The 22,029-nt window shown below is 53.8% G+C and overlaps 8 protein-coding genes across 8 annotated transcripts; 4 read left to right on the top strand and 4 right to left on the bottom strand.

Annotated features, from left to right (window-relative positions):
- Positions 1-190: 190 nt before the first annotated feature.
- Positions 191-771, top strand: DICSQDRAFT_148939 (uncharacterized protein; the record flags this gene model as incomplete). The annotated part of the gene is made up of 3 exons (XM_007368505.1): positions 191-217; positions 276-292; positions 345-771. The coding sequence occupies 3 exons, from the start codon at positions 191-193 to the stop codon at positions 769-771; spliced, it is 471 nt and encodes a 156-aa protein (XP_007368567.1).
- A 1,837-nt stretch (positions 772-2,608) lies between these two features.
- On the top strand, positions 2,609-4,614 carry DICSQDRAFT_139175 (uncharacterized protein; the record flags this gene model as incomplete). Its single annotated transcript, XM_007368504.1, has 11 exons — positions 2,609-2,642; positions 2,701-2,852; positions 2,908-2,909; positions 2,981-3,042; positions 3,111-3,208; positions 3,499-3,639; positions 3,697-3,712; positions 3,784-3,829; positions 3,897-3,924; positions 3,989-4,216; positions 4,283-4,614. Coding segments are annotated over 6 exons (423 nt in total), but the record flags the coding sequence as incomplete, so codon positions are not given.
- A 379-nt stretch (positions 4,615-4,993) lies between these two features.
- DICSQDRAFT_139174 (uncharacterized protein) lies at positions 4,994-6,016 on the bottom strand. Its single transcript, XM_007368503.1, has 3 exons — positions 5,750-6,016; positions 5,607-5,671; positions 4,994-5,509 (listed from the first exon to the last, which is right to left on the bottom strand). Exon 3 carries the CDS (start codon positions 5,375-5,377, stop codon positions 5,162-5,164), a length of 216 nt encoding a protein of 71 aa, XP_007368565.1. The 5' UTR covers positions 5,378-5,509; positions 5,607-5,671; positions 5,750-6,016; the 3' UTR covers positions 4,994-5,161.
- Positions 6,017-6,611: 595 nt separating this feature from the next.
- DICSQDRAFT_23627 (HET-domain-containing protein) lies at positions 6,612-7,301 on the top strand (the record flags this gene model as incomplete). The annotated part of the gene is made up of 1 exon (XM_007368502.1): positions 6,612-7,301. A coding segment is annotated over one exon (690 nt), but the record flags the coding sequence as incomplete, so codon positions are not given.
- A 1,471-nt stretch (positions 7,302-8,772) lies between these two features.
- DICSQDRAFT_182386 (glycogen phosphorylase) lies at positions 8,773-13,547 on the bottom strand. Its single transcript, XM_007368501.1, has 27 exons — positions 13,305-13,547; positions 13,149-13,241; positions 12,800-12,924; positions 12,427-12,724; positions 12,011-12,301; positions 11,876-11,959; positions 11,705-11,815; positions 11,616-11,638; positions 11,382-11,557; positions 11,299-11,323; positions 11,216-11,220; positions 11,084-11,157; positions 10,953-11,026; positions 10,834-10,898; positions 10,751-10,773; positions 10,666-10,691; positions 10,526-10,609; positions 10,321-10,467; positions 10,242-10,259; positions 10,151-10,183; positions 10,007-10,097; positions 9,934-9,950; positions 9,602-9,872; positions 9,390-9,540; positions 9,274-9,332; positions 9,137-9,219; positions 8,773-9,079 (listed from the first exon to the last, which is right to left on the bottom strand). Exons 1-27 carry the CDS (start codon positions 13,390-13,392, stop codon positions 8,999-9,001), a joined length of 2,616 nt encoding a protein of 871 aa, XP_007368563.1. The 5' UTR covers positions 13,393-13,547; the 3' UTR covers positions 8,773-8,998.
- Positions 13,548-15,919: 2,372 nt separating this feature from the next.
- Positions 15,920-16,834, top strand: DICSQDRAFT_172744 (uncharacterized protein; the record flags this gene model as incomplete). The annotated part of the gene is made up of 7 exons (XM_007368500.1): positions 15,920-15,950; positions 16,007-16,054; positions 16,119-16,133; positions 16,200-16,344; positions 16,412-16,507; positions 16,578-16,676; positions 16,741-16,834. The coding sequence occupies 7 exons, from the start codon at positions 15,920-15,922 to the stop codon at positions 16,832-16,834; spliced, it is 528 nt and encodes a 175-aa protein (XP_007368562.1).
- A 932-nt stretch (positions 16,835-17,766) lies between these two features.
- DICSQDRAFT_172743 (uncharacterized protein) lies at positions 17,767-19,418 on the bottom strand (the record flags this gene model as incomplete). The annotated part of the gene is made up of 2 exons (XM_007368499.1): positions 17,767-17,811; positions 18,684-19,418. 2 exons carry the CDS (start codon positions 19,416-19,418, stop codon positions 17,767-17,769), a joined length of 780 nt encoding a protein of 259 aa, XP_007368561.1.
- A 1,316-nt stretch (positions 19,419-20,734) lies between these two features.
- On the bottom strand, positions 20,735-21,166 carry DICSQDRAFT_172742 (uncharacterized protein; the record flags this gene model as incomplete). Its single annotated transcript, XM_007368498.1, has 4 exons — positions 20,735-20,825; positions 20,896-20,923; positions 20,993-21,015; positions 21,081-21,166. 4 exons carry the CDS (start codon positions 21,164-21,166, stop codon positions 20,735-20,737), a joined length of 228 nt encoding a protein of 75 aa, XP_007368560.1.
- Positions 21,167-22,029: the final 863 nt, after the last annotated feature.

The following is a 22,029-nucleotide window of genomic DNA, read 5'->3' as shown; positions in this document are numbered from 1 at the left end:
ATATTCTCAAGCTCCGCAATATCTTCTCCGTTTCCTCATTTCGGCCGAAACGATCGCTCGAACGAAAGGTCGGCTGTCGGCCCGAGTCGCCGGAGCCATGACGCAGTAGGGGGGCAAGTCGCTCATCTACCACCGACCATCGTTTCCTTGTACTCCTCACGGCTCTTCCCGTCTGACCAACAACTCCATAATGTTCAAAGCCTTCACCAGATCAATTGTGAGTATTCTCAGTCGCCGAAGACGCTTTATTGTGACTTACAGGGTAATCACGCTAGCCTGAGATTTCCATCTTGTACGTGTGTTCAGGCTCGATTTTCCTGTTCTCGCTGCTGAATGTGGCGAAGTCACAACCCTTCTTCACCAGCATCTGCGAAGGCTCTGAGTCTACTACGTTCTGCACTCTCGTCTCCGTACCCGCCTTCGAAGCCGTCTGCACCACCCTTGAACTTCAACCTTGAGGTGATCGAGAACAAGCCGCCAACAAAGGACCAACTGCGGACTATCCTCTCGTACGTGCCTGCGAAATCTCCCTCTGGCACAGGAGGCATCGCACCTGCACCTTCCGCAGAGACCCTTCTTTCCTCCCATCCGACGGTGGACGAACGCCCGCATGACGTCGAAGGCGTTGCCACCCTGGCAAATCGAAACCCTAATGCGCTGAAGTGGCCGATCGTCGTGGATTGGCACAACGGTCGGGCGTCGATAGGCGATGTTGGTGGCGTGCAGCAGATATTGGAGGAGTTGAGAAGGAAGAGAGATGGCGAAGCTTGATTGGCATTTCCGTATGTGCTCCTCCCCATCGAACCAAGTGTACTACCATCCGCGTGTCTGAACCTCTGTGTCAAGCTATGTTCCCATCTCTGATAGTTGCTCTGCATTCTACACTGGCGAGGCCGAGTCTAGCGATGGGTCAAGTGCTCAGACTATGAATACACTACCTCCGTCGTCGCTCCGACGCCTCCCGGACCGAGATGGAGCTCACATACCACATGTGCGTTGTCGATGCATGCTATCCGTGATTGGCGGTGAAACCCTTCCTCCGCAGACATGGTGCAGCCACGATCTCGTCTGGTCAAAAAGACGGAGATTGTGGTGGGGACGTTCCTTCCCTTCGGTCACGTGGTTCTGATCTCTCGATTTGTTGATATAGATATCAGCGCTTTTAAAACCGATCTGTACCCCCTCGAGAAACACCCGCTCAAGTCAGTCAGAGAGCCGATCCAGATGCGAATTAAAATTGCCGCTCGTAACGCCCAAGAACACCACCGAGAACCTTGGATCCAACTTGGGCCCCTACTTGGTGGGGCTCCATCGGATCAGACGACCTGTTTGGGCTCGGAGACGGTTCGGCTGCCAACCAGCTTGAGCATGTTCTTTTCGAGAGGGCCTATCGTTTTGAAAGACGCTGTACTCCACGGCGTCACCGTCTAAATTCTGTACGACGTCTCGACGAATAATCATCGCTGGCATAGATATCAACATGTCAATAGGAGCGGGGTCCGCCCCAGAAGACGTGAGCTGCGACAGACATGTGCTCGGCTGGGTCAGACCCCTCCTTGACCCAGGTCAGACCCCAAGGGGTCTGACCCTGGGTCAAGCCAAGGCGACATCAACGTCGGAGCTTCCGGGCACGTGAACCGCCGGGTCGGCCGGCCGTCCGCCACTCGCTGCTCGCTGCTCGAGCTCAGGCTCGCCTTCACCGGCCACGAACCCGCCTTCTAATTGCCAAGTTCTTGCCAATTCCAATTGTTCTTTCCAACTGTCCAATGTTTCGGCCATCAATAAGCGGGGGAGTGAAACCGATGGCCTTCAGGAACGCTGCGAGAGACTTGCCACAATGGAGATGGATGCCGACCCAGAGGAGCGTGTCTGGGAAACCCCTCCAAAACCAGCGAGAACTCAGAAACTCAGAGAGGTGCAAGGTGTAGCATAGTTAGTATATCCCGTCGTCATCGTGGCATCTGAGTCTTCATCTGCCTTCGCTCGAGGTGGGCAATTTCACCCTGCAACTTGAAGGCGCCCTGCCCGCGCTCCTGGTATTACGCGTCGACTATTCTACGCGAGGGCCGACCATGCATCACGTGTTGACCCCTCGAAAAGGTCAGACCCGGGTCAGACCCCAAGTCAAACCCCGGGGTCAAGCCGAGAGGGTCAAGGGGTCGAGTCTTGACCCGCACACCTCTGAGCTGCGAGGTCATAAGATCTACGTGCGAAGAAGGCCGGGTATATATATCGTGAGCTGAATCGTCATGCAATGCAGCCATCATAAGTTACGGCATGACAGGCTATAGCGCCGGTGACATAGTACGCCCCCGGCGGTCAATGTCATACGTTTCAGTCCTTCTGGGCGGAAGCCGATCATTGGCGTATAGATACTCTATGTAGCACGGTCCAATCCAATAACACATTACGGAGTGCTCCTAAGGGCCGTATCGCATCTTGCGCACCTACCATGGACATTCGTATGAGTCTCAAGAGGTAGGGTTGTAGAAGGGAAGATACGCCGTCAATCAGACGTTTGAGCCACAATTGACGCTCGAGAACCTGCTGTGAGTAACCTCAGCTCATGACATGCATAGGTGCTGAAGCTACACATCCTACCCGCAGCTTGAGCTCATACTACGTCGACGTTGCGTGCATAGGTGGGTACAAACAAAGAATTGTTCGCCTAAGTTGGACGTCTTTTCTGATGTCCTGCAGTCCTCATACTTTACGATCATCTCTTGACCTTTGAGGCCGAACAACGAGTTATATGGGGACGGAAGCTCAGCATTCCCACCCTCCTCTTCCTCCTGTCCTTTTTCGCTCTATCCTTAGTCTTGGGGAACCTCAATGGATGGGACTCGGACCAGGTGAGCAGCCCTCGTCATCTCAAATTCGAACTGAATCGATTGTAAACAATTTTAGCTGTCAGTATTGTCATCAACAATCTACCGATATGTTGAACTCCCCGTCACTGACTTGTAGCGAGCCATTATAGATGTCGCTTCTCCGGCGTCTTGAATCTCGTGGTCATAATCGCGATGCAACTCGTCGACGGATGTCGGTGTTTTTCACCTTCCCCACAAATTGGCTTTCCAGTTTGACCACTGATTGCTCGCTCGTTCTAGTGTTCCTAACTTTGAGGATACACTTCGTCAACGGCCATAGATGGTTCTGGACTGTCCTATTATTCTTTCTGTCCTGCGCTGCCGTGCCAGATAACATCGTGAGACGCCCATACACCGCCCGTTGTCTGCCCTGACGACCTGCGCTTGCTTAGGCCCTTCTAACAAAAACACAATTCCGGTCCTATCACGCAATCGGAACACCAATTTCTCACGGCTGCTTCGTTTCAAACAAGGTAATAAGGGAGCCGTCGTGGAACAGGTATGCATGGAGCACATCGTGCTAATTTCTTCTGCTGACTTGTGCGCGGTGCTTGTAGGGGTACGAGTCACTCCCACACATGTTGAGGAGAGGATGGAGATTGACTTCTTTCTCTATTTGTACGACCAGGTGCGATCATTCTTCAAGTACTCGGAGGCCTCGGTAGTGCGATCGTGCTCTGTATCACTTGGTATCGGACCATAGAGATTGTGCGGGCTGCACGGAAGGCGAGGACGAAGATGTCATTGGCATCTTACATGCTGCGTGACGGTAGGTGTTGCTAGTGCTCTTCAACATACTCTACTTAACTCAGACTTCTTGTTTCAGGAACTCTGTTCTTCCTGTGAGTGTCGTTTCTTGAATCTTTACGCCTGCAGTGGTTTTGCAAGCGCTTATTACATGAATGCTTGATAGGACGAATCTGATCTTCAACGTAGCCCAGATATACCTGTTCACAACTGTAAGTTCTCCTGTCTGTCAGTACAGGCTATGTGCACACGCTCAAGCACACAATCATGATTTGCAAGCCTTTTCCATCGCGACGATCTCGGTCACGTCAGTGCCTCCCCTATTATGACCTTTCTGACATCGCGTGCTCACCGAGGAAAGACCTGCATAGAGTGGGATCAGTTCTCACGTCACGCTTCATTCTGATTCTGCGCTTAGTGGGTCACGACAATCCACTCGTCTGGTCTTTCCACAGTTTCTGCCAATGATCTTGGGAGCGAAGCGCGCGTCACGACATTGGCTTTCGCTAACATTGACGCTACTGTTAAATTTAACGGCGATACTGAATACGATATGGGCGAGATTGAAGACGGACAGACGAATCTGTCGGAGAATACTTGTAGGTTTATTCCTGCCGATTGAATTCGTTGAGATTTTTAATCGGGCTCGGACAATCAATCGCCAGCTCTCTAGCAATCGGATGGCTACCCCGAAACCTCGAGTCAAGGACATAACAGAGGAACCCGTCAGGAGCCCCCATTTAGATGGCAAGCGAGCGACCGTTGGTCGACTTCAAGGCCTCTGCTTGTCCTAATGCAACGTGATCGTTGCTCTCCCCCACTGTCTTGCTTCGGACAGACGGCGGTCACTTCATCTGCCTACGGACTACGGCTCATTCCTTTCATGCATAGCTAACATTCCGCCGATGGCCCTCTAATTCGCCACTTCCGATACCCACTGTATGATACCAAGGTCACCGACCCATCTGAGACTGGAGACCTGCTGGCGACAGTAGCGAGCTTCTCAGCATTATCTTTACGATGATTCATGATCCTATGTTTGTTTCATGCAGATGCAGCTTATCACTTTGCTGATCAAAGACTCAGTATGGTACCTTCCCCACTACTGGTAACATCCTGCGCTCATATGATGCTTGATTGCATCACATGATCGCGCCGCCTCGCCGCGAAGCGTAGGCACGTTGATGTTGAAGATCCCCGACAGGGAGTACGCTGTCTTCCTCCATCGTGGTCTCCCGCTGTGCTGCCGGCACGAGTCGTTGAGCCACGCCGAACTCGTCAAGCAGTTCCGTCTGCAGTACAACTGCGGCGAGGTTACCGGCAATTTACCAACAACGTCAACCATTGCTATCCCCGCCGCAATGACGTCCCAGTCGCTGGAGAGGAACGTCGCGGCAAGCGGGGCGATGAACTCCTGGAGCATCCATCCGCGCGTGAACCGCAGGCTCTGGCGAAGAGCACATTGGCTCGCACGGGGTCTCCGCCGGCGGGCGTGTCGGGCAGGTGAGCGTGGCACACGTTCGCACTGCCGTACCACGGATACATTAAATTGATCGATCCGAACAACTCCGAGCTGCTTGGCCTGTCGATGCACCACGAGTCGACCTAGAGATACCGGTACCCAGCCTCGCGTGCCACCCTGGGGACAACGGCGAGCTGACTCCGGGGCGATACAAGCGGTATTGCTGATAGTACGCGGCAGGTGTTGAGTGACGGATCGAAGCAGGTGGTGACGTTCGAGTGGGAGCTGCCAGCAACATTGGAGCGTGGCCTCCCCCTCTGTTGCTGATTCCGGGGCGTTTGCTCTGGTCAGGCACGGCCCGTCGCCGGCCGCCTTCCCACCTACTCGAGGATTCGGCTGCGCCTGGGCAGATACCTTGCTATATATCCAGGTTAGTGTTCATGGTCTCCTCTGTCGTCGCCCGTGCGGCTTTGCTGGGCTTGCTTCTATCTTCCATGACGGCAATCTCTGATCACGACTATGTGCAGCCCGGCAGCAACATGAATGAAACAGGGAGGGAACTGTCAACCTGGAGGCCGGCGATGGGCAAAAGGTACGTATCTACGTTCATCACATGCTGATTGTTGAGCACGACTGATCACTGCTCGATGTCCCCATTGACCATGCACAGGCAGCCTTCTCTCTAGGTTCGGCGCAAACCCGCGTCCATGAATTTCGATTCCAACACTCATGCCACTGGGAATACCGAGTCTGCGGCCGCTACTGGCCACGGTCATCCAGAGATCACCCTCGGCGCGGGTCGCTTGTGTCGCTCCGAAGGCGGAGATGGCTGCCGCGCAGGCTGTATACTGCCATAGCAGAGATGGGATGGATTGGCATGCTATGAAGGTACGCCGCAACAACCTAGAATGTATCAAGCGTGGTTCAATGCAGTGGGACAATGGCAGCGTGTGCGTCTTATCTCCTCTGATTTGCTGGCGCATATGGCCGTCTAACGAACGTATCATATAGAGGCTCGTCAAGAGACAGAGAGAGCTAGGCCCCTTGCATGAACGGCTTCGAGGTGTGCCGCACTCGTATACAAGACTTGTAGACATCATTTTGTATGCGTCTGCAGGAATCAAGTGTTACCCTTTCCCGACCATGTACGTCAGATCGACTCTATCATATATCAGTTTATATCAGTCCTGACCTGACTTTGATATATGCATTCACCGCCTCAGATCCTGAGTGTATCAATCAGTCCCACGGTCGGTGTCCTTGACAAGCAAGTACACCGGCGGTTGTTTGGGACTAATATAGGTGTTTGAGACTACTATAAGGTCCTAACTTGTCTCTTCCTTCCGCTCGATTCTTCATCCGTTTGTCCAGTTTCTCTTTTCTTTCTCGGACCGCAGGTCGAAGTGCGTCTTCCCCCTCCATGGACGGAAAGTCACTCATATCATTGATGGTTATCGCAGATCATGTGGCTTCTTTCCACCGGGCGCGCAAAGCTCCACGAATTCGTCTCTCCCGAAAGCGTACCCGGGGGCTACGCCATCCTATCCCACGTTTGGGACAAAGAGGAACAATCCTTCCAGGAGCTGCGGAGGCTCGCGCGGGAGTGCGCGGTGACCGGCGCGAATCCTCGCGACCTCGCGTCGCCCAAGATTCGGCGCTGCTGCCAGCTCGCTGAGCGCCACGGCTACCAGTGGCTGTGGGCCGATACTTGCTGCATCGACAAGACGAGTAGCGCCGAGCTCTCCGAGGCCATCAATTCCATGTTCCGCTACTACTCTCTCGCAGACGTGTGCTACGCTTACCTCCGCGACGTCCCCCGCGACGATTTCCTGCATAATGCCGACTCAGCATTCCGGAGGAGCAAATGGCACTCGCGTGGCTGGACGTTGCAGGAGCTGCTCGCGCCCAAGTTCCTTATATTCCTCTCTCAGGAATGGGTTCCTCTCGGCTCTAAAGCCGACCTCGCACCCTTAGTGGAGGAAATCACGGGTATTCCATGCGCAGTCCTGACTTTCGGGATGTCGGTGGAGCAAATCAGCGTGGCCCGGCGGATGTCTTGGGCAGCTGGGAGGGAGACAACGCGACCCGAAGACGAAGCGTATTGTCTCATGGGCATCTTTGGAATCAGTATGTCGACTCTCTATGGAGAAGGTCGTCGGGCGTTCGGTAGGTTGCAGGAGGAGATCATGAAGCACACTCCCGATACGTCTCTATTCGGGTGGGGTCCTTGCATAGCCCCATATTCGCAGGAATGGACAACCCTGGGATTGTCACAACCTGTATCCGATTCGTCTTTGGACCACCTCCACCACGACGGCATGCATCTCCTGGCAACCTCCCCTGCAACATTTCGAGATTGTGACATGTCCTTCACCTCTCCATCCATCAGATCTAGTCACAAGGCGGAATCGGTGAGCAGTCGTTTTGTCATTCATATCAAGTGCATTCTCATTAATATTGAAACCCATGTTACCTCCGGACGGCGTGTTAGGATGTCGTAACGCAGCGGTCTGTCGGAGGACTCACCAGTAGCTTTGCATTTACCCTCACTGCTCACGGTATCTTCGCTCGCATACCTCTGGTGGAGCGAAATGGATACGCCGTCGCAGTGTTGGGCTTATCATGCCAGGAGACCCGGCTCGGACTTCTTCTCAAACAGTGTCCACTCTCCATTGATCGAGAATATCCGCTTTATGACATCGGTATAACCCTAATGTTCGGCATTCACTATCGTTTGGTTCCTCTAGGACATGTCGCCGGAAACATCCGACTGTCCGGCGAACCAGTCAATCCCCAATGGAGGCAGGTGTACCTGGCCACTCGCCTACCCCATGCCACCGCATCCACTATTCCTCCACGAGTACTCATTAGCTTCGGCCTTCGAGCACCATTCCGCTTTCTACAAAGGCACCTCCAGGAGATCTACAACCGTCTTAATCTCATCGTCGAATCTGCCGAGCCGGACCATCTGCCTTGGACAGGTTCATCGCCGATGAGGATCACGTTTGCGTTCGACCACAGGAAGGGTGGCTGCGCTACCGGTCATTCACGGAGCAAAGTCATTCTCCAGCTAGGGCGCTGTACCTCTTCTGCATATTCTCTAGAGTCGTCGCAGCGGCAGGCGAGGGGTTTGGGTCCGCATTGGGCCAACGTGCGTTTTGGTATGGACCCGCATGTCATAGCCATGCTGAGCAGCATGGATGTGACGCGCTCGAGATGGGACCTCAAGCCGGACCCAGTTGCTTGCTCAGACTTCCCAGAGCACGCCTGCCCCGCAGATCACATTTGTGAATGGCAAGATCGCACGAGGACCTTTATCGACGGCACCCGTATGGGCCCGAGTATGCCTAACCGTACGAATGACCTAGCCATCACGCTTTCCTTCGTCCCTTGTCCTATCAACCCCACCAATACCTTCATTGTGAATATGTCTGGATCCTGGCCTGACGATCTCACCAATGCGTCGGTCGTATGGGCCCCGCCGACTCCGCGTAATACTCCGCCAAGCGACGACCTTGGCTCCGGGGACTCCTTCGTAGACCGCTCCGCAGGATTAATACAGGTTAGGTACGTACTGGTCTGTTCACACGATACTTGATGCTCAAGACTGACCAGACCACAATTTCACAGTAGATCTCTTACGCTTTGACGGATAGTGATACGTGCGCACGATGCTCGTGTAGTTCAGTTTTTATACTGTTCATGCCCGTTCCTATGACCACCGTAGGAAGGGACCCGTCTGCCGTGATGTAACACTCCCGCTTGATATAACAGAAGATCCAAGAGTGATGCACGTTGGATGGTTACAACATTGACGACTACTGCGCAAATACTGTCCCGGCCGAATATGATACATACGGATTTTAGTTGTTCTCTAAATCTCAACCTTGAACCGCACGACGCGTGGGAGAAGCGAAGTTCACTCGACCTTCGTGCTCTCGATGTTCCAGTACTCCTGGGCGTAGTCTTGAATAGCACGGTCCGAGCTGAATTTGCCCATCTGCGAGTAATCCATAATCAGCGCATGGCTCTACCCAGTAAAGGAGGAAAAACGCACCTTCGCGGTCGTCCGGATACTCTTCTTGATCCACTCCGTGCGATCCTGGTAGGCCTCGTCAACGAGCTCGAGAGCTCGAATATCTATGGGAGAAGCTACTTAGCAGATGTCGTCTCTTTACCATCAATCATACGTACACGAGTCGAAGTCCTCCGTCAACAGGTAATAATCGTGCTGGCGGATCGTGTTGAGAAGACTGATTGGAGAATCGATATCAGCGAGCCGTAGTAGTCGGAGTGCTTGCAATACTCACGGCTCATACACGCCACCATCGCCGAAGCGTCCAGACGAGACCTCATTCAAGACGCGCGCAAGCGGCGGACACTTCTGCTCGATGGGCACAGGGTGGTACATGTGCTGGTAGCGGAGGTCCTCAACAGCCGGGGTCAAGTGACCGAAGAAGACTGACAGAGTGATTCCCTTCAGCATGCTGCCCCTGAACGCGGATACTTCACATATACGCACAGACGTTGCTCTCGCCGACCTCCTCCGCGATCTCGATGTTGGCACCGTCAACAGTGCCGACAAGCAGTCCACCGTTGAGACAGAACTTCATGTTCGACGTTCCTGACGCCTCCGTTCCTGCGGTGGAGATGTGCTGACTAATGTCAGACGCGGGGATGAGGACCTCGGCGAGGGAGACGGAGTAGTCGGGGAGGAAGTAGAGGCTCAAGATGTCCTTGGTGTCGGGGTCGTTGTTGATGACGCGCGCGACGTTCACGATCAGGCGGATGGTCTATTAGACACGGGGGGAAGTCAGCACGACGCGAGGCGTGAGGGGCAGGCAAGCGACGCACGAGCTTAGCGATGTAGTCTAAGGACATACGAGTTAGCACGAAAACTGCTGGTTGAGAGGGGGATGTCGCTTACAGCCAGGGGCAGCCTTGCCCGCGAAGAAGACGACCTTGGGATTGACTTTCTTGCGCTCAGCCGGAGACAAGTCCTTCAGCGTAAGGTACCTCTGTCGAGAGTATGTTAGCTATCAGTCTCCTCTCACAGAAAACGCGGACGCACGTGTATGACACCCATGATGTTCAACGTTTGACGCTGCGCGAAGACCTTAGTAAGTCAAGCTCTAGCAGCGGCCCCCCGCGACTGAACCTACCTTGTACTCATGCAGACGCTACGAAGTAATGGCTTGTCAACTTCCTGTCCATTCAGGATCATTAAAACGAGACACAAACCTTGATCTGAACGTCGAACATGGCCCGTGTGTTGATTTTCAAGCCGAGCGTAGCCTCGACGTGCTTCGCGAGGCGTTCCTTGTTGCTCTGCTTGACGGCAGCCCACTTCTTCTGGAATGCGGGGTTGTCTACAAATTCGAGGAGACCCTGTCACCACGCAGTGAGTCGGATACAAGAGGACGTCGCTGTGTCTAGAAAAACTCACCTCGAGCTTGTAGAGGTCTTTGAGGAACACGGCTTTCGGAATCTTCAGGGTCTCGCTGATGAGGTTGCTGAGGCCGGGGTTGCACTATATACATGATGGTTCAGATGGGGCAAAAAGCACGAAGGAAAATGACCATTTACCTGGTCGAGCCAGCGACGGGGAGTGACTGAACGTATGTCAGGACTGCATCGTGCAAGTAGCCGGATATCAATATAGAATACGTACTGCCGTTCGTGACGTTCGAGAACCTGTCCCAAGACGTTATGGTGTGAGTAACAACTCCAAGGCCGGATATTGAGATGTCTTACTTGCTAACGCCGTAGAAATCGACAAAGTCCTTCATGATTGTCTCGCGGACAAGCTCACTATGGAGCTGGAAGCCGGGTCAGACGGCATGCTCTTCGGTACGCCCAAAGATGATACTCACCTCGGCGACACCATTCACCTTCCTGCTGCCAATGCACGCGAGGTTAGCCATGCGGAGGTTTTTGGGGAAGCCCTCTGTTGTGCACTGCGTCAGTTTGCGGCGTCAGCAGCGTACATCGTCGAAACACTCACCCTCGATGAGGGACATGCGCGCGAGCTTCTCCTTGTCGCCGGGGAACTTCTTGTCGACGGCTTGCAAGAATTCCCTGTTACGACGTCAGCGACCGCACTTCTGGAGATACACGGACAGGACAGATGAATTACAGGTTCTATGAGAAAACAGGAATGCAACGACGCGGGCTGTCAGTCAGTCTATTCCAACTCCAACGCCATCGAGAGGGGCTCACGATGTCGTAAATGATCTGCAAGTGCCTGATCGACCGTCAGCTCATCTCCATCACTGGGGTTGGAACATTGGTATGATGCATACCTAGGGAGAAGGTTCTCCAGAAGTGGGATGGGCCACTTCTCGAGGGCCTCGGGCAGGACGGTGTGGTTCGTGTAGAAGAACGTATTGGTAGTGATCTGCCAGGCCTGGTCCCATGGGACGTCCTCTTCGTCGACGAGTATGCGCATGAGCTCGGGGATCGCGAGCGTCGGGTGCGTCTATGGGATTTGCCTCGCCTATCAATAGTATGCTTCTACGAATCATAGTCTCGCTTACGTCGTTGAGCTGGATGGACACGTCTGCCCAGCAGGCGGAGAGGATCAGCAACGAGTTGCACACCGACAGTGAGATGAGTGGCTACTCACATTCGGGGAACTCGGTGAGAGGCTTGTCCGTGTTCTTGAAACGGCGAATGATATCCGCCAGGGACGCAGCGGTCCAGAAGTATTGCTGCTTCAAACGGAGCTCCTTACCGACTAGATGCGCCACAAGTCAGTCATCCGACCGGCCTAGCGCACACGAGAAAGGTCACTCACAGGTAGTGTGGTCGTTTGGGTAGAGCACCGACGTGATCGCCTCCGCGCTGTTCGATGCCTCGACCGCGCGCTCGTAGTCACCGGCTACAAGAACCCATAAGAATCTCACCTCAAGGCACCATTCAGCGCACGCACCGTTGAAGCTCTGCAAGTCGAAGCCCCTCTTCGGCCTGCTCTCCCAGAGCCTCAAGTTGTTCGTCGTCTTCGTCTCATACCCCGGGATCGGGACGTCGTACGCGATCGCGAGCACCTCCTGGCCCCCCGACCAGATGCCCTTGTTGCCCTCGAAGCGCTCCGAGTGTCCGTAGAACCGGATCTGGTAAGTCACGTCCGTCCGCGCGAGCTCCCACGGGTTGTCGTGCTCGAGCCACGGGTCGGGCGCCTCCAGCTGCGAGCCGTCGGGCCCGATGTGCTGCTGGAAGATACCTGTTGGCGTCGGACGCGCGGGCAAGCGTCAATATGGATGGTCTGCGCGCATACAGGGAGAGCGAGAGGGAGGAGAGAGTCGCAAGAAAGGAAGGCAGGACAAGCGAGGACGTGTGAGGACGTACCGTACTTGTATCGGAGACCGTAGCCCCAGACGGGGAGCTCCTGGGACGCGGACGAGTCGAGGTAGCACGCCGCTAGACGGCCGAGGCCGCCGTTTCCGAGGCCGGCGTCGCGCTCCTGGTCAATGAGATCCTCGAGGTTGAAGCCGAGCTTGGTGATCCCGTCCTGGTACTTATCCTTCAAACCGAGGTTGAGGAGCGCGTTGTCGAGCGTGCGGCCCATCAAGAACTCGAGCGAGAGGTAGTACGCGCGCTTGGGCGTCTTGCGCGAGTATTGCAGCTGGGTATCGTTCCAGTTCACCTACAGAGCACGTTTGGTGTGTAATGAAACCAATATATATATGTACGCGAATAGGAACAAGGGGAAGCGACGCACGAGGAGGTTGTCGCGCACAGAGAGCGCAGCGGCTTGGTATGCACCGAGGTTGTCGAGGTTGTAAGCCTGGCGCGCGAGCGAGGTGTGGACATGGTGGACGACGGACTTGGTGATTTCGGGGGTATCTAGAGCAAGGGGTCGCTGCGATGAGTTCAAGAGTCGAAGAGAAGGAGGAGAACGAAGGCGAAGCGAGCGCAGGCGAGATGTCGGCAAGGGCGCAGCGCGCGTAGCAACGAGGCTCCTGAACCGTTCGGTAAGAGCGTAGCGACATCTTAACCTCAATCCTCAACGTTTTTGCCTGCGCTCTTCTCGCCTTCGATATTTGCAGATGCATAGGCGTCGAACTCACCCTGGGTCAAGCCCGGAATGCCCTCCTTCCAGACCTTTTCATCTCCGATGGGCCACTTCTCCTTTCCACTCGCGTCTTTCTCCGGGGTGAAGCCTGGCAAAATCGACCATCATTAACATCTTCCACACTTCAACAATGGCAACGAGTCTCCCTCACCGGTAAGTGATCGAACGTGCCTACGCGGGCTCGCCTTAGCCTGCTTGGTTGGCTTCCCGATAGTCGACGGATCGATGGTGGAGGTCATGGCAGGTCAGGAGAGACGAGGGGTGTCCGTGGATGATACAGAAGTTTTGACTGCGGCGCACACTGCAAGCAGAGGGCCGCGCACAGGAGGAAGAAAGGCGATCCGGAAGGAGTCGCACTTTATAGGGACGAGGAGGAAGGCCGGGCACCTCTGCCGCATCCACCATCCAGCCAGGTCTGCATCGTCGTGCGAATGTGACGCCATATATCTCTCCATACCACCACCTGAGCCCCGGCGCGCTGCCCCCGACGGGGACGAGCCTCGCAAGCTGGGCCTAGAACGCCGCCGCTCGTCTTCATCAGACCCTTCCTGCGGGCGTTCCTATGTGCGCGTGCGCGCCGCGATCGTTCTTTGCGTCAAGCCCGCTCATTGTGACCTCGCACTACTGCACTCGAAGTCTACGTTGGGACGTGGCTTGAGAATAAGAACTAGCGAAGGCCGGCTTGTGCAGCGTCTGTGGAGGCCAATGCGTCCATGTGATGTATTCCGCGACATTATCGCGCAGATGATGGATGCTGATAAGCGCAGACCGCTGGATTGAACTGCATCTGCTGCATTCGTCTGCTCAGGATACTTTGGATTCTGTTCAGGAGGTCGCTTCTCATTATACTCGTGCGCAGAAGGCCAAGAACAAGAAGGTCAAATGTGGCACATGCATTGCGCACAACTTCCAAAGCTTTGATTGTACGACGAGAACAGGAAGATGAGTGGACGGATGTCGCAAGCCGTCGCGTCTCTTCACCTATGAGATGTTCTGTTCACGTCGCTCCGCAGCGCCCGCGTCCAATAGGGTACGAACGCTATAATCACCACCTGAGTTGCCCGACTGATGAAGCTGGAGAAGACGCCTAGGTGAGAGGGTGACAATTATGCCGCAGAAGTCCTTCTCTAAGGCACCACCCTTGTCAAAGTTACGTAGCGGCATACACAAGAAACTCTACGGGATTTCCTGCGGAGTAACGCAATTTGCGGGTGCGTGGTCGTCAGTATGGATGCGAAAGGTCATGACAGACCAGAACAGAGTTGAAGGAACACAGTAGGCATTTTCGGCGAGCAGGTGGAACGGGGCGCAACCGCTAGAAGATAGGACCGCAGTCTCATCGTTACGGCATTGTTGAGGGTCTGCTAGCTTCCTCTTCGGAAATCGGACAGGCGTCCGTAACATCGCTATGCGATAGCACATATGTCGGAACAAAGACGTCGAGATTGAGCTAGTGAGGTCGTACAGCTGCTTCTGGGGAGGTGGTGCGACAGTAAATTTGTCGGACCCAGCCGTCTGTCTATGAACTATGTCGGTAAGGTGGCAACTTGTCACAACAAGTCGTATGCCAGTGGCTAGGTGGAACCATAAGAGAGGGCTCCCAGCACCGTTGAACACGTACTGAACAAGCGACATTGACATTGAACATGCAAAGCCAGCTCAGAGACAGCAGAGTATACTTAGGACACTCACACATGTTCTTTAGGTCTGACCGGCCAGATGCTACCTCCCACTCACTCCAACAAGTCTCACTCCGCGGCATAACGTCGGAGTAGCGAAGAATCAACTGCGTATATATAAGTGCTTTCGCGGGATCGTCGTCCGCTTCGCCCGCCCTTCCTCACATGTCGAAGCAGGCAACGTGTGCTCACCATGGCTCAGCTCGCAATATTAAGGATGATCCTCGCCAATTCGGCGCATCTGTCCAAACCGCGTCGCGCAGATCAGGTCAGAAGCAATCGCCGGGGATTAGGCGCGGGGAGAAACAGACCGAGGTGGGCGTGTTATCGACTTACTGATCTACCGCAGCCTGCTCATGGCAATTTAGATAGCTTACCCTCGGACGTCGGATCCGGGAACGTTACCTGCTCGCTGACGTTTTTACAGGATGCGAGGCTAGCAAGTCTACTTCTCGGACTGCCGGGTCGTTGACACGCATCTGGGCTCAGCTATCCGTGAATTCCGACACAAGTTGGCTTGAGATGTACTCGAATGTAAGTCAAAAATGTGTCTCGGCCGAGCAGGGAAGATAGGGCGTTCGGAGCGAGTAGGTTGAGGGGAAGTGGTGGTATTGCTACGTGACGGAACAGGGTACTTCTTTTCAGATGAGTTCAAGTCGAAAGAGCGTCTTTGAGGCCGTTATGTCCATTGTCGTACGTACTCGTTGGGGGACAAATAGGGCGTATAGTTTGGCCACGCCATTGTGAAACATCGTAAGCGACCTAGTCCCATCTCAACGCATGACCCGCTGATGAAAAAATACACATACCTCTCGCTTCAACCCGCATCCAACGAGAACGCAATCCTCGTTGGTAGTGACGCCGGTGGCACGCCTACGCCTCCACTTGTTCAAGATCGATCGAGACCACCACGTCAAGAAGCATCAGCCTCGAGTTCAACTCATGCTGTGAGCCCTTTCATTCACAACGATGCATTTATCAAAGTTCCCCCAGAAGCCGGAATTCTGAAGTGATATAAAGGCTCTACACCAGCAGTTCAAGTCCTCAAGCGCCTCATCGCATCGTCTGTGACCCCGAATACAATACAATGGCCAGTGGATTCATAGACAACGGTATTTGTCAGTTATTCAGAGCCGTCCATTATCCCCTATTATGCTCTGACGTGCTCCTGCAGACTTCATCCAGAACATAGGCACCGGCACCGTCGCAGACCTCGCAAATGGTCTGTCCCAATATATACACTCTTCACCACCAAATTCTAAACGATGCTCCTCCTACCCTCATAGGCTCCTCCGACAACGGTATGTGTCGTCCTTTGGCGTATCCCGCTCCTGTTTGAGTGTCAATCACTATCGCCATTGCCCTAGGTACCAAGGTCCAAGGTTATAGCAAGCGCGAGCTCAACGATCCCTCGGCATCCGCGCAGTTGTGGATCATCACCCGGGTAGAACACGACGAGTATACGATCCGGAACGCAAACAGCTGCAAATACATGGATATCAAGGGAGGCACGTTGTGCTCTGCTTGCCGCTTATCACCCTTTCTCTAACCATTACGATGCGAGGACGTCTGCAGGTAGCACGGTCGATTCGACGCCCGTTGTTGCCTGCCAGGGCACTGGCCACCGGAACCAACGCTGGGCCATCAAGCGCAACGATAAGAAAACGGCGTATGTGTACGCTTGCCTCTCTCCCTCTGCCTCATGGCGCGGCTATTGACAGCCGTTCCCACCATTGACAGCATAGTCAATGTGGGGAGTGGCAGTACGTCCTCTTGTTTGTGGATTCTAGCGAAACCAGTAATCGACACGTGTGCATCGATGCATCTTACCTCGACTATGGCTGGTACGTACCAATCCCTGTATATGATGTCCTATAGCAGCGCTGACGCCGGCAACGTGAATTGTAGGGGAACCGAGAATGGTACGCCTATGCAGATCTGGGCCGGAATCGGTCCGAGCACCGTTCACCCGCTCCAGCTGTGGCACGTTGTTCGTGCTTGAGCACAGGGCCTCATCCGCATCGAGCAATCTATAGCCATCATCCGACGAAATGGTCTGTGTCGTGCTATAATCCAGTCTTCGCTCTACTATCGGTTCTTGAACCACCAAGGAATGACCCAGGATCGTTGCAGGCTGAATCATGCACTGGCTCTGAATTCGTGATAATGTCTTTGCAGACATGACACATCTTTGTGAAGACGCCTGTAATTTGGTCTTATAGGGGTGTCCAGACGACTCCGGGTTCGGATCCTACTAATTTCACAGCAGTAGTAATAGTAACCCGGCGAAGCTCCGCCAGAACCACTATCGTCACTGATCGCTGTGATCTGTCTATATGCAGACTGGAACGGCAACATAAGGACCAAAGCTTGAATGGTTGACACAGAAGCCATAGCCACCCTTAAAAGCTAGGCGTTACCAACCAGAACTGTCGCTCGAGATCGCGGAACGAAGCTTCATGGATCTTCACGAACACTCACGCAAAGCAATAGAAGAGACTGCGCACGGATGTGGCTCGTAGTTTTCCAGAAGGTTGAAGCGTAAGATATGGCTGTATACCGGAAAGTCCGGCATGTGAGCCTTAGAGCGAGCCGATATCAGCATAGATTGTGCGATCCCTTGGAAGGTGTGCACTAGAGCTGGCCTCGCATACGGGTGCCACTTTCCCGACATAGTTCATAGACATACGGCTGGCTCCCCTAAACTTGCTGTTGCACCGACTCCTCCAGAAACCGCTGCACGACCTCACTGGCTCATCCTCAAAGCCCACGTTAAGTTGGCATCTCCGAAAATCTGAGCTCATACTCGTGCCAACCACCCGGTAGTCCGAGAAACAGATTTGTAAGCCTCGCATCCTATCAAAAAGTCAGCGAGTAGATGACTTTGCACGGTGCCGTCCTCCGAGGAGATGCTACTCTATTCAAAGCCAAGTCTTATGCATCTCGGTAGAGCCGGAAAGGTAGGGCGCTCGGGGCGAACTGGTCTGACATCAGTAAACCGTGCATTAGCTTAATGGCTTAGCGCCTTAAGCACTTAGCTCTCCCACGCATATCTTCGAGCTGCTCACCCTCAACTCCGTACAGCGTGCCAAATAATGGAGTGTAGCAGAAAGAGAGACCAAGAGAGGTCAATTGGAGCCTGTACAGACATTATGACAGAGGCCGGCGTGCACGATGATGATGCAGAACGTTTTTGCACTCGCCCATCTTAATCGTCTTAATCCGTCTTAATCGAGCATCTTAACTCTTACGACTTACTGACGCTTAATGCCGTCTTAGGCGTCTTAATGCCCTTAAACACGTGTTTAAGACGTATTAAGTGATTCCCATGTTTACTGATGGAGAAAGTTATGGTAATTGCTCCATGATGAGACAAGGTACCTTCCATGTCTCAGATGTGTTCAGGTGGAGACAGGGAACGATTCGGCGCAAAATACCTGTGGTAGAGACTACAACGAGGTTTGCAAACCTCTGGGGTATCGGGCCAGGGAGGTATCCAACCTCCCAACCCACGCGGTCTTAGTGATACGCGTCGGTTAGCATACCTCGTTGTAGGCTACTCACCTGTGAGGCTTTTCCATCGATGTGATCATTAGGGAACAATAGGGGTATATAACCGATAGCTCATCCACATCATTGGGAGACCATGACGTCGGGGTATAGTCACACTATCTCAACTTGAACGCAGGACCTGATAACGAACACTGTAATATCTCTTTACATACCTCTCGCTCCAATCCGCACCGAACAAGAATACGATCCTGGGGGATAGCGTCGACAATATGCCTCCAATAAAGCAAGATCTATCGAGATGGATATCATGTCAATAAGTATCAGCCTCGAGTTCAAACCATAGAAGGCGCTAGTGGGTTTGCGCTCGTCTGCCCTGGCCCTGCCCCTAGCGACGCTCCTGCCCCTGATGCCTGCGCAAGCGGAGACAACGACGGGGACGTTAGCGCGGGAGAAGACGGAGACGATAGTGTCGTCTGCGAGGGCATTGGGATAGGTGCGAGCGTGAAGGAGTAGTCGTGCGCGGGGGCGTTGCTCTTGATGACGGCAAAGAGCCGAGAGAAGATGGAGGCCTGCCCTTGCTCGGCTGGGGGCGCGATTGGGCGGGGAGTCACAACAAAGTGCGTCACGGCGGACTGTACGGTCGGTTGTGAGATCCGGCGCGCTATCCGTGGGGGCGAGAGCGAGACGGAGTCGAGCTTGGCATGGACCAACTTGGGCGACGGCGGGTTGACTACGACGACGGGGCCTGTTGGGGTTGTAGGTGGGTATGAGTGTGGTTCCCGTTCGCGTTCACGAGGAGCGGTGCCGTCCGTGAGTGTCACGTCAGAGTCGGTGGAGTGTTGCGTGAGTATGGGCGGGCGGGGAGATGGGAGGTTCGTCCGACACGCGAAAGACAGTGCGGCTTCCGTAAAATAAGGAGAGGTTTGTGGAAGGGGGAGGAGGGGTATGGACACTCCGGGGGGAAAGGAGGGCGTCCGGAGACGAATGTACCAGCCGCGCTTCGGACGGTGGACTGTCCAAGCGATCGTCGACGTAGCATTGTCCTGGACAATGCACAGTGCCCATTGAGACATAACGACGTGTCTTGCAAAGATTACACATACCACAATGTGTTCGAGGATTTCATCATCTGTCAGGAACCTTTCCTTCACACATGTGAGTTGGCCTCCTATGTCCATGCCTATTGGAACTCCGCTGTGGCTGCACCCCAAACACTCGCCGCTTTGGGAAGTCCTAGCGCCCAGAATCATGTCAGGTGCTCCCGTCAACACCGCTGCTCACGTTTCACGACCGCACCCCTGTATGGACCGCTCGCTGCAGCTCTGGACTGATAGAGCTCGACGAACAGCAGTGCAGGGTACTCGGCGTCGACCCGGTTTTCTACGTCGCTGTAGCAATGACGTACCTCGAGTTCTTGCAGGAGCGGGAGGTGAGTGTTCCTGTTCTGCTTCGTTGTCATTTCACTGTTCGGCTCCGCCTGCGTTGCCAATCCCCCGGTATTTGAAGCCAAGGTTGTTGGTCGTTGACGTCGCTGTCTTTACAGAGCTATCTGGTTGCGGCGTACGACTGACGGATCGTGGATTGCGTCCCTGGTTGAACGCAGCTCAGAGCAGCTGGTGTGTCATTTCGTCGTGCGGGTCCCGCGTTGGAATTGGAGCAGGATGCTCATGACGCTTCGACAGATACGCTCGAGTGCCCCCTACGCCTATTGTGCCTCGGGGGTCATCCGCATGGTTGCTGTCCTGTAATTTATTTCAGTATCGGAAGGTACCATATCACATTATATTATTTCTCGACTGCTCTACGCCTCCTTCTATCAGGCACATCTCAGAGCCAAGGTTCTGGTTGCAAACACCGATTTCCTGACAAGCCGGCGAGTCACCGTGGATGCTCAGCTTGATACAGGTTGGAAAGCTGGCTGTTTCGTGGCCTGATAGAATTGCGAACCACATCCGCGTACAATCTCGTCTTATTGCTTTGCGCGAGTGCCGTGCGGGACGTACTGCGGATCCCGGCGACGGTGCTGTTCGTTCAAGGGAGGCGATTCTGATTTGATTGTTACTACAACTGTAGCCCAAATTGTGCGGCCTGCGCTATTATCGTCTATGTGAGTCTCAGGCTGAGCGTGGGAGTGGTTTAAGCACCTCAACACTGCGATGCTTTGCAGACAGGTCAGAGCGCTCTTCTAGTTCGCTCATTCTTTATGTTCACATATCACATTGACGACGACCATTGTTACGAAGCCAGTACATGATTTATCGTGCTACAATCTCAGGTCGTTTCTCGGCGGTTCAATAACCCACAATACAGCGGAGCCCGGAATCCGGCACGGCACAAGACCGTGTTGTGGGGCGACACACGAGTTGGACTTGTGGAGTCACCATGCCCCTTATGCACGGACAATGAGCCACATCTGGTCCTCGTTATTCGTACTGTCGCCTTCGCCAGAGTGGATTTGTATTTCCTTGTCCTCAGTACGACTACCGCAGATTCAAGACATGTCAGGAGTCAGCAAAACCATGAGACAACAGACAAATGGACGTTGCGTACCTGTCACCCTGAAGCTCGACGTAGAGTTCTGTGCCCATGCACAGCTGTCAGTTGCACATCATGCTATAATTCAATAAGGGGGTCAAATGGGACGTACTGGTATTCTCCTTGTTGGCGATGCTGTCACAGATCCATGCCTATGTCAGTAGTGCCACATTGTACGGTGAAAAGAGGTGCAGGCGTACACGTAGCTGAAGGCCCACAAGCCCCACCTGACATGTGCAGCGATTGTCCAGTAGTACGTCTTGACTAACCTGGGGTAGGAGTCCATCATTGCTCGAACGTACATCTCGCTTCCAATGGAGTGTCATTATTGACAGCTTGCGGACTCGGGCTCACAGTCTGCCCCTTGTGCGATGACACTATTGCCGGTGAGACTCCTGGCAATTCAGACTCATGTTTTCCATCTGCAGCAATATAACATCTGGATGTGTACTGTGCTTACTGACTCTTATGGCTGATGGGGCTGTCCATCGGACATGGCAACTCTCAGAAGGGCGAGACGAACACACGACATGCGCGGGCAGCTGACCCACGAGCACGAACACTTCGGAAGAAGTCTAGTCCCGGTTTAGCTGACAAGTTTGTGAGGTGAAGGGGTGGCTAAAAGAGAAGCCGGGATCTTGTATTCGATTCTTTCTTGTTATTAACTAATAATTTACACAGGAAACTCGGGGTCAGGAGGGATATAAAGCCTGTGCACTGACACCTCAGGACCTCAGAATCCAACGCTCTCACCTCGCATCGCATCTACTTTCACTTCCATCCAAGTTCAACCTCACAACCATGGCTGCTCCGATCATTGAGAACGGTGTCTGTCAGTCTGAGTCTTACTTCACTCTCCCTTGTCCTCAATATCAGGCTGACATGCCGCCACAGGCTTCATCCAAAACTTCGGCACGGGTCACGTTCTTGACCTCAAGGATGGTCCGTCTTCACTCTCGACCTTTTCATACTAACCCCACTCATCGTGCTCCTTGTAAAATATAGGATCCATCCATGACAGTATGCAATGTTTTCGTGCAGCACACTCATTCAACCGCTAATTCTTCTCCCTGCTCTCGCTAGATACCAACATCCTGGGCGTTGCTAAGCGAGATCTAAACGATGGCTATGTGTCCTCAGAACTGTGGA

The sequence above is a fragment of the Dichomitus squalens genome (genome assembly GCF_000275845.1).
Source record: "Dichomitus squalens LYAD-421 SS1 unplaced genomic scaffold DICSQscaffold_36, whole genome shotgun sequence".
Taxonomy (NCBI): domain Eukaryota; kingdom Fungi; phylum Basidiomycota; class Agaricomycetes; order Polyporales; family Polyporaceae; genus Dichomitus; species Dichomitus squalens.
This window is presented reverse-complemented; position numbering and strand designations above follow the sequence as displayed.

Excerpts from the sequence above, each read along its gene's own strand:
- DICSQDRAFT_139174 (XM_007368503.1), bottom strand. The coding sequence starts at position 5,377 with ATGTTGCTGGCAGCTCCCACTCGAACGTCACCACCTGCTTCGATCCGT.
- DICSQDRAFT_182386 (XM_007368501.1), bottom strand. The coding sequence starts at position 13,392 with ATGACCTCCACCATCGATCCGTCGACTATCGGGAAGCCAACCAAGCAG. Across the intron at positions 10,899-10,952 it reads AGGTGAATGGTGTCGCCGAG|CTCCATAGTGAGCTTGTCCG; the intron begins GTGAGTATCATC and ends CCCGGCTTCCAG. Across the intron at positions 9,220-9,273 it reads GACGGAGGACTTCGACTCGT|ATATTCGAGCTCTCGAGCTC; the intron begins GTACGTATGATT and ends CTTCTCCCATAG.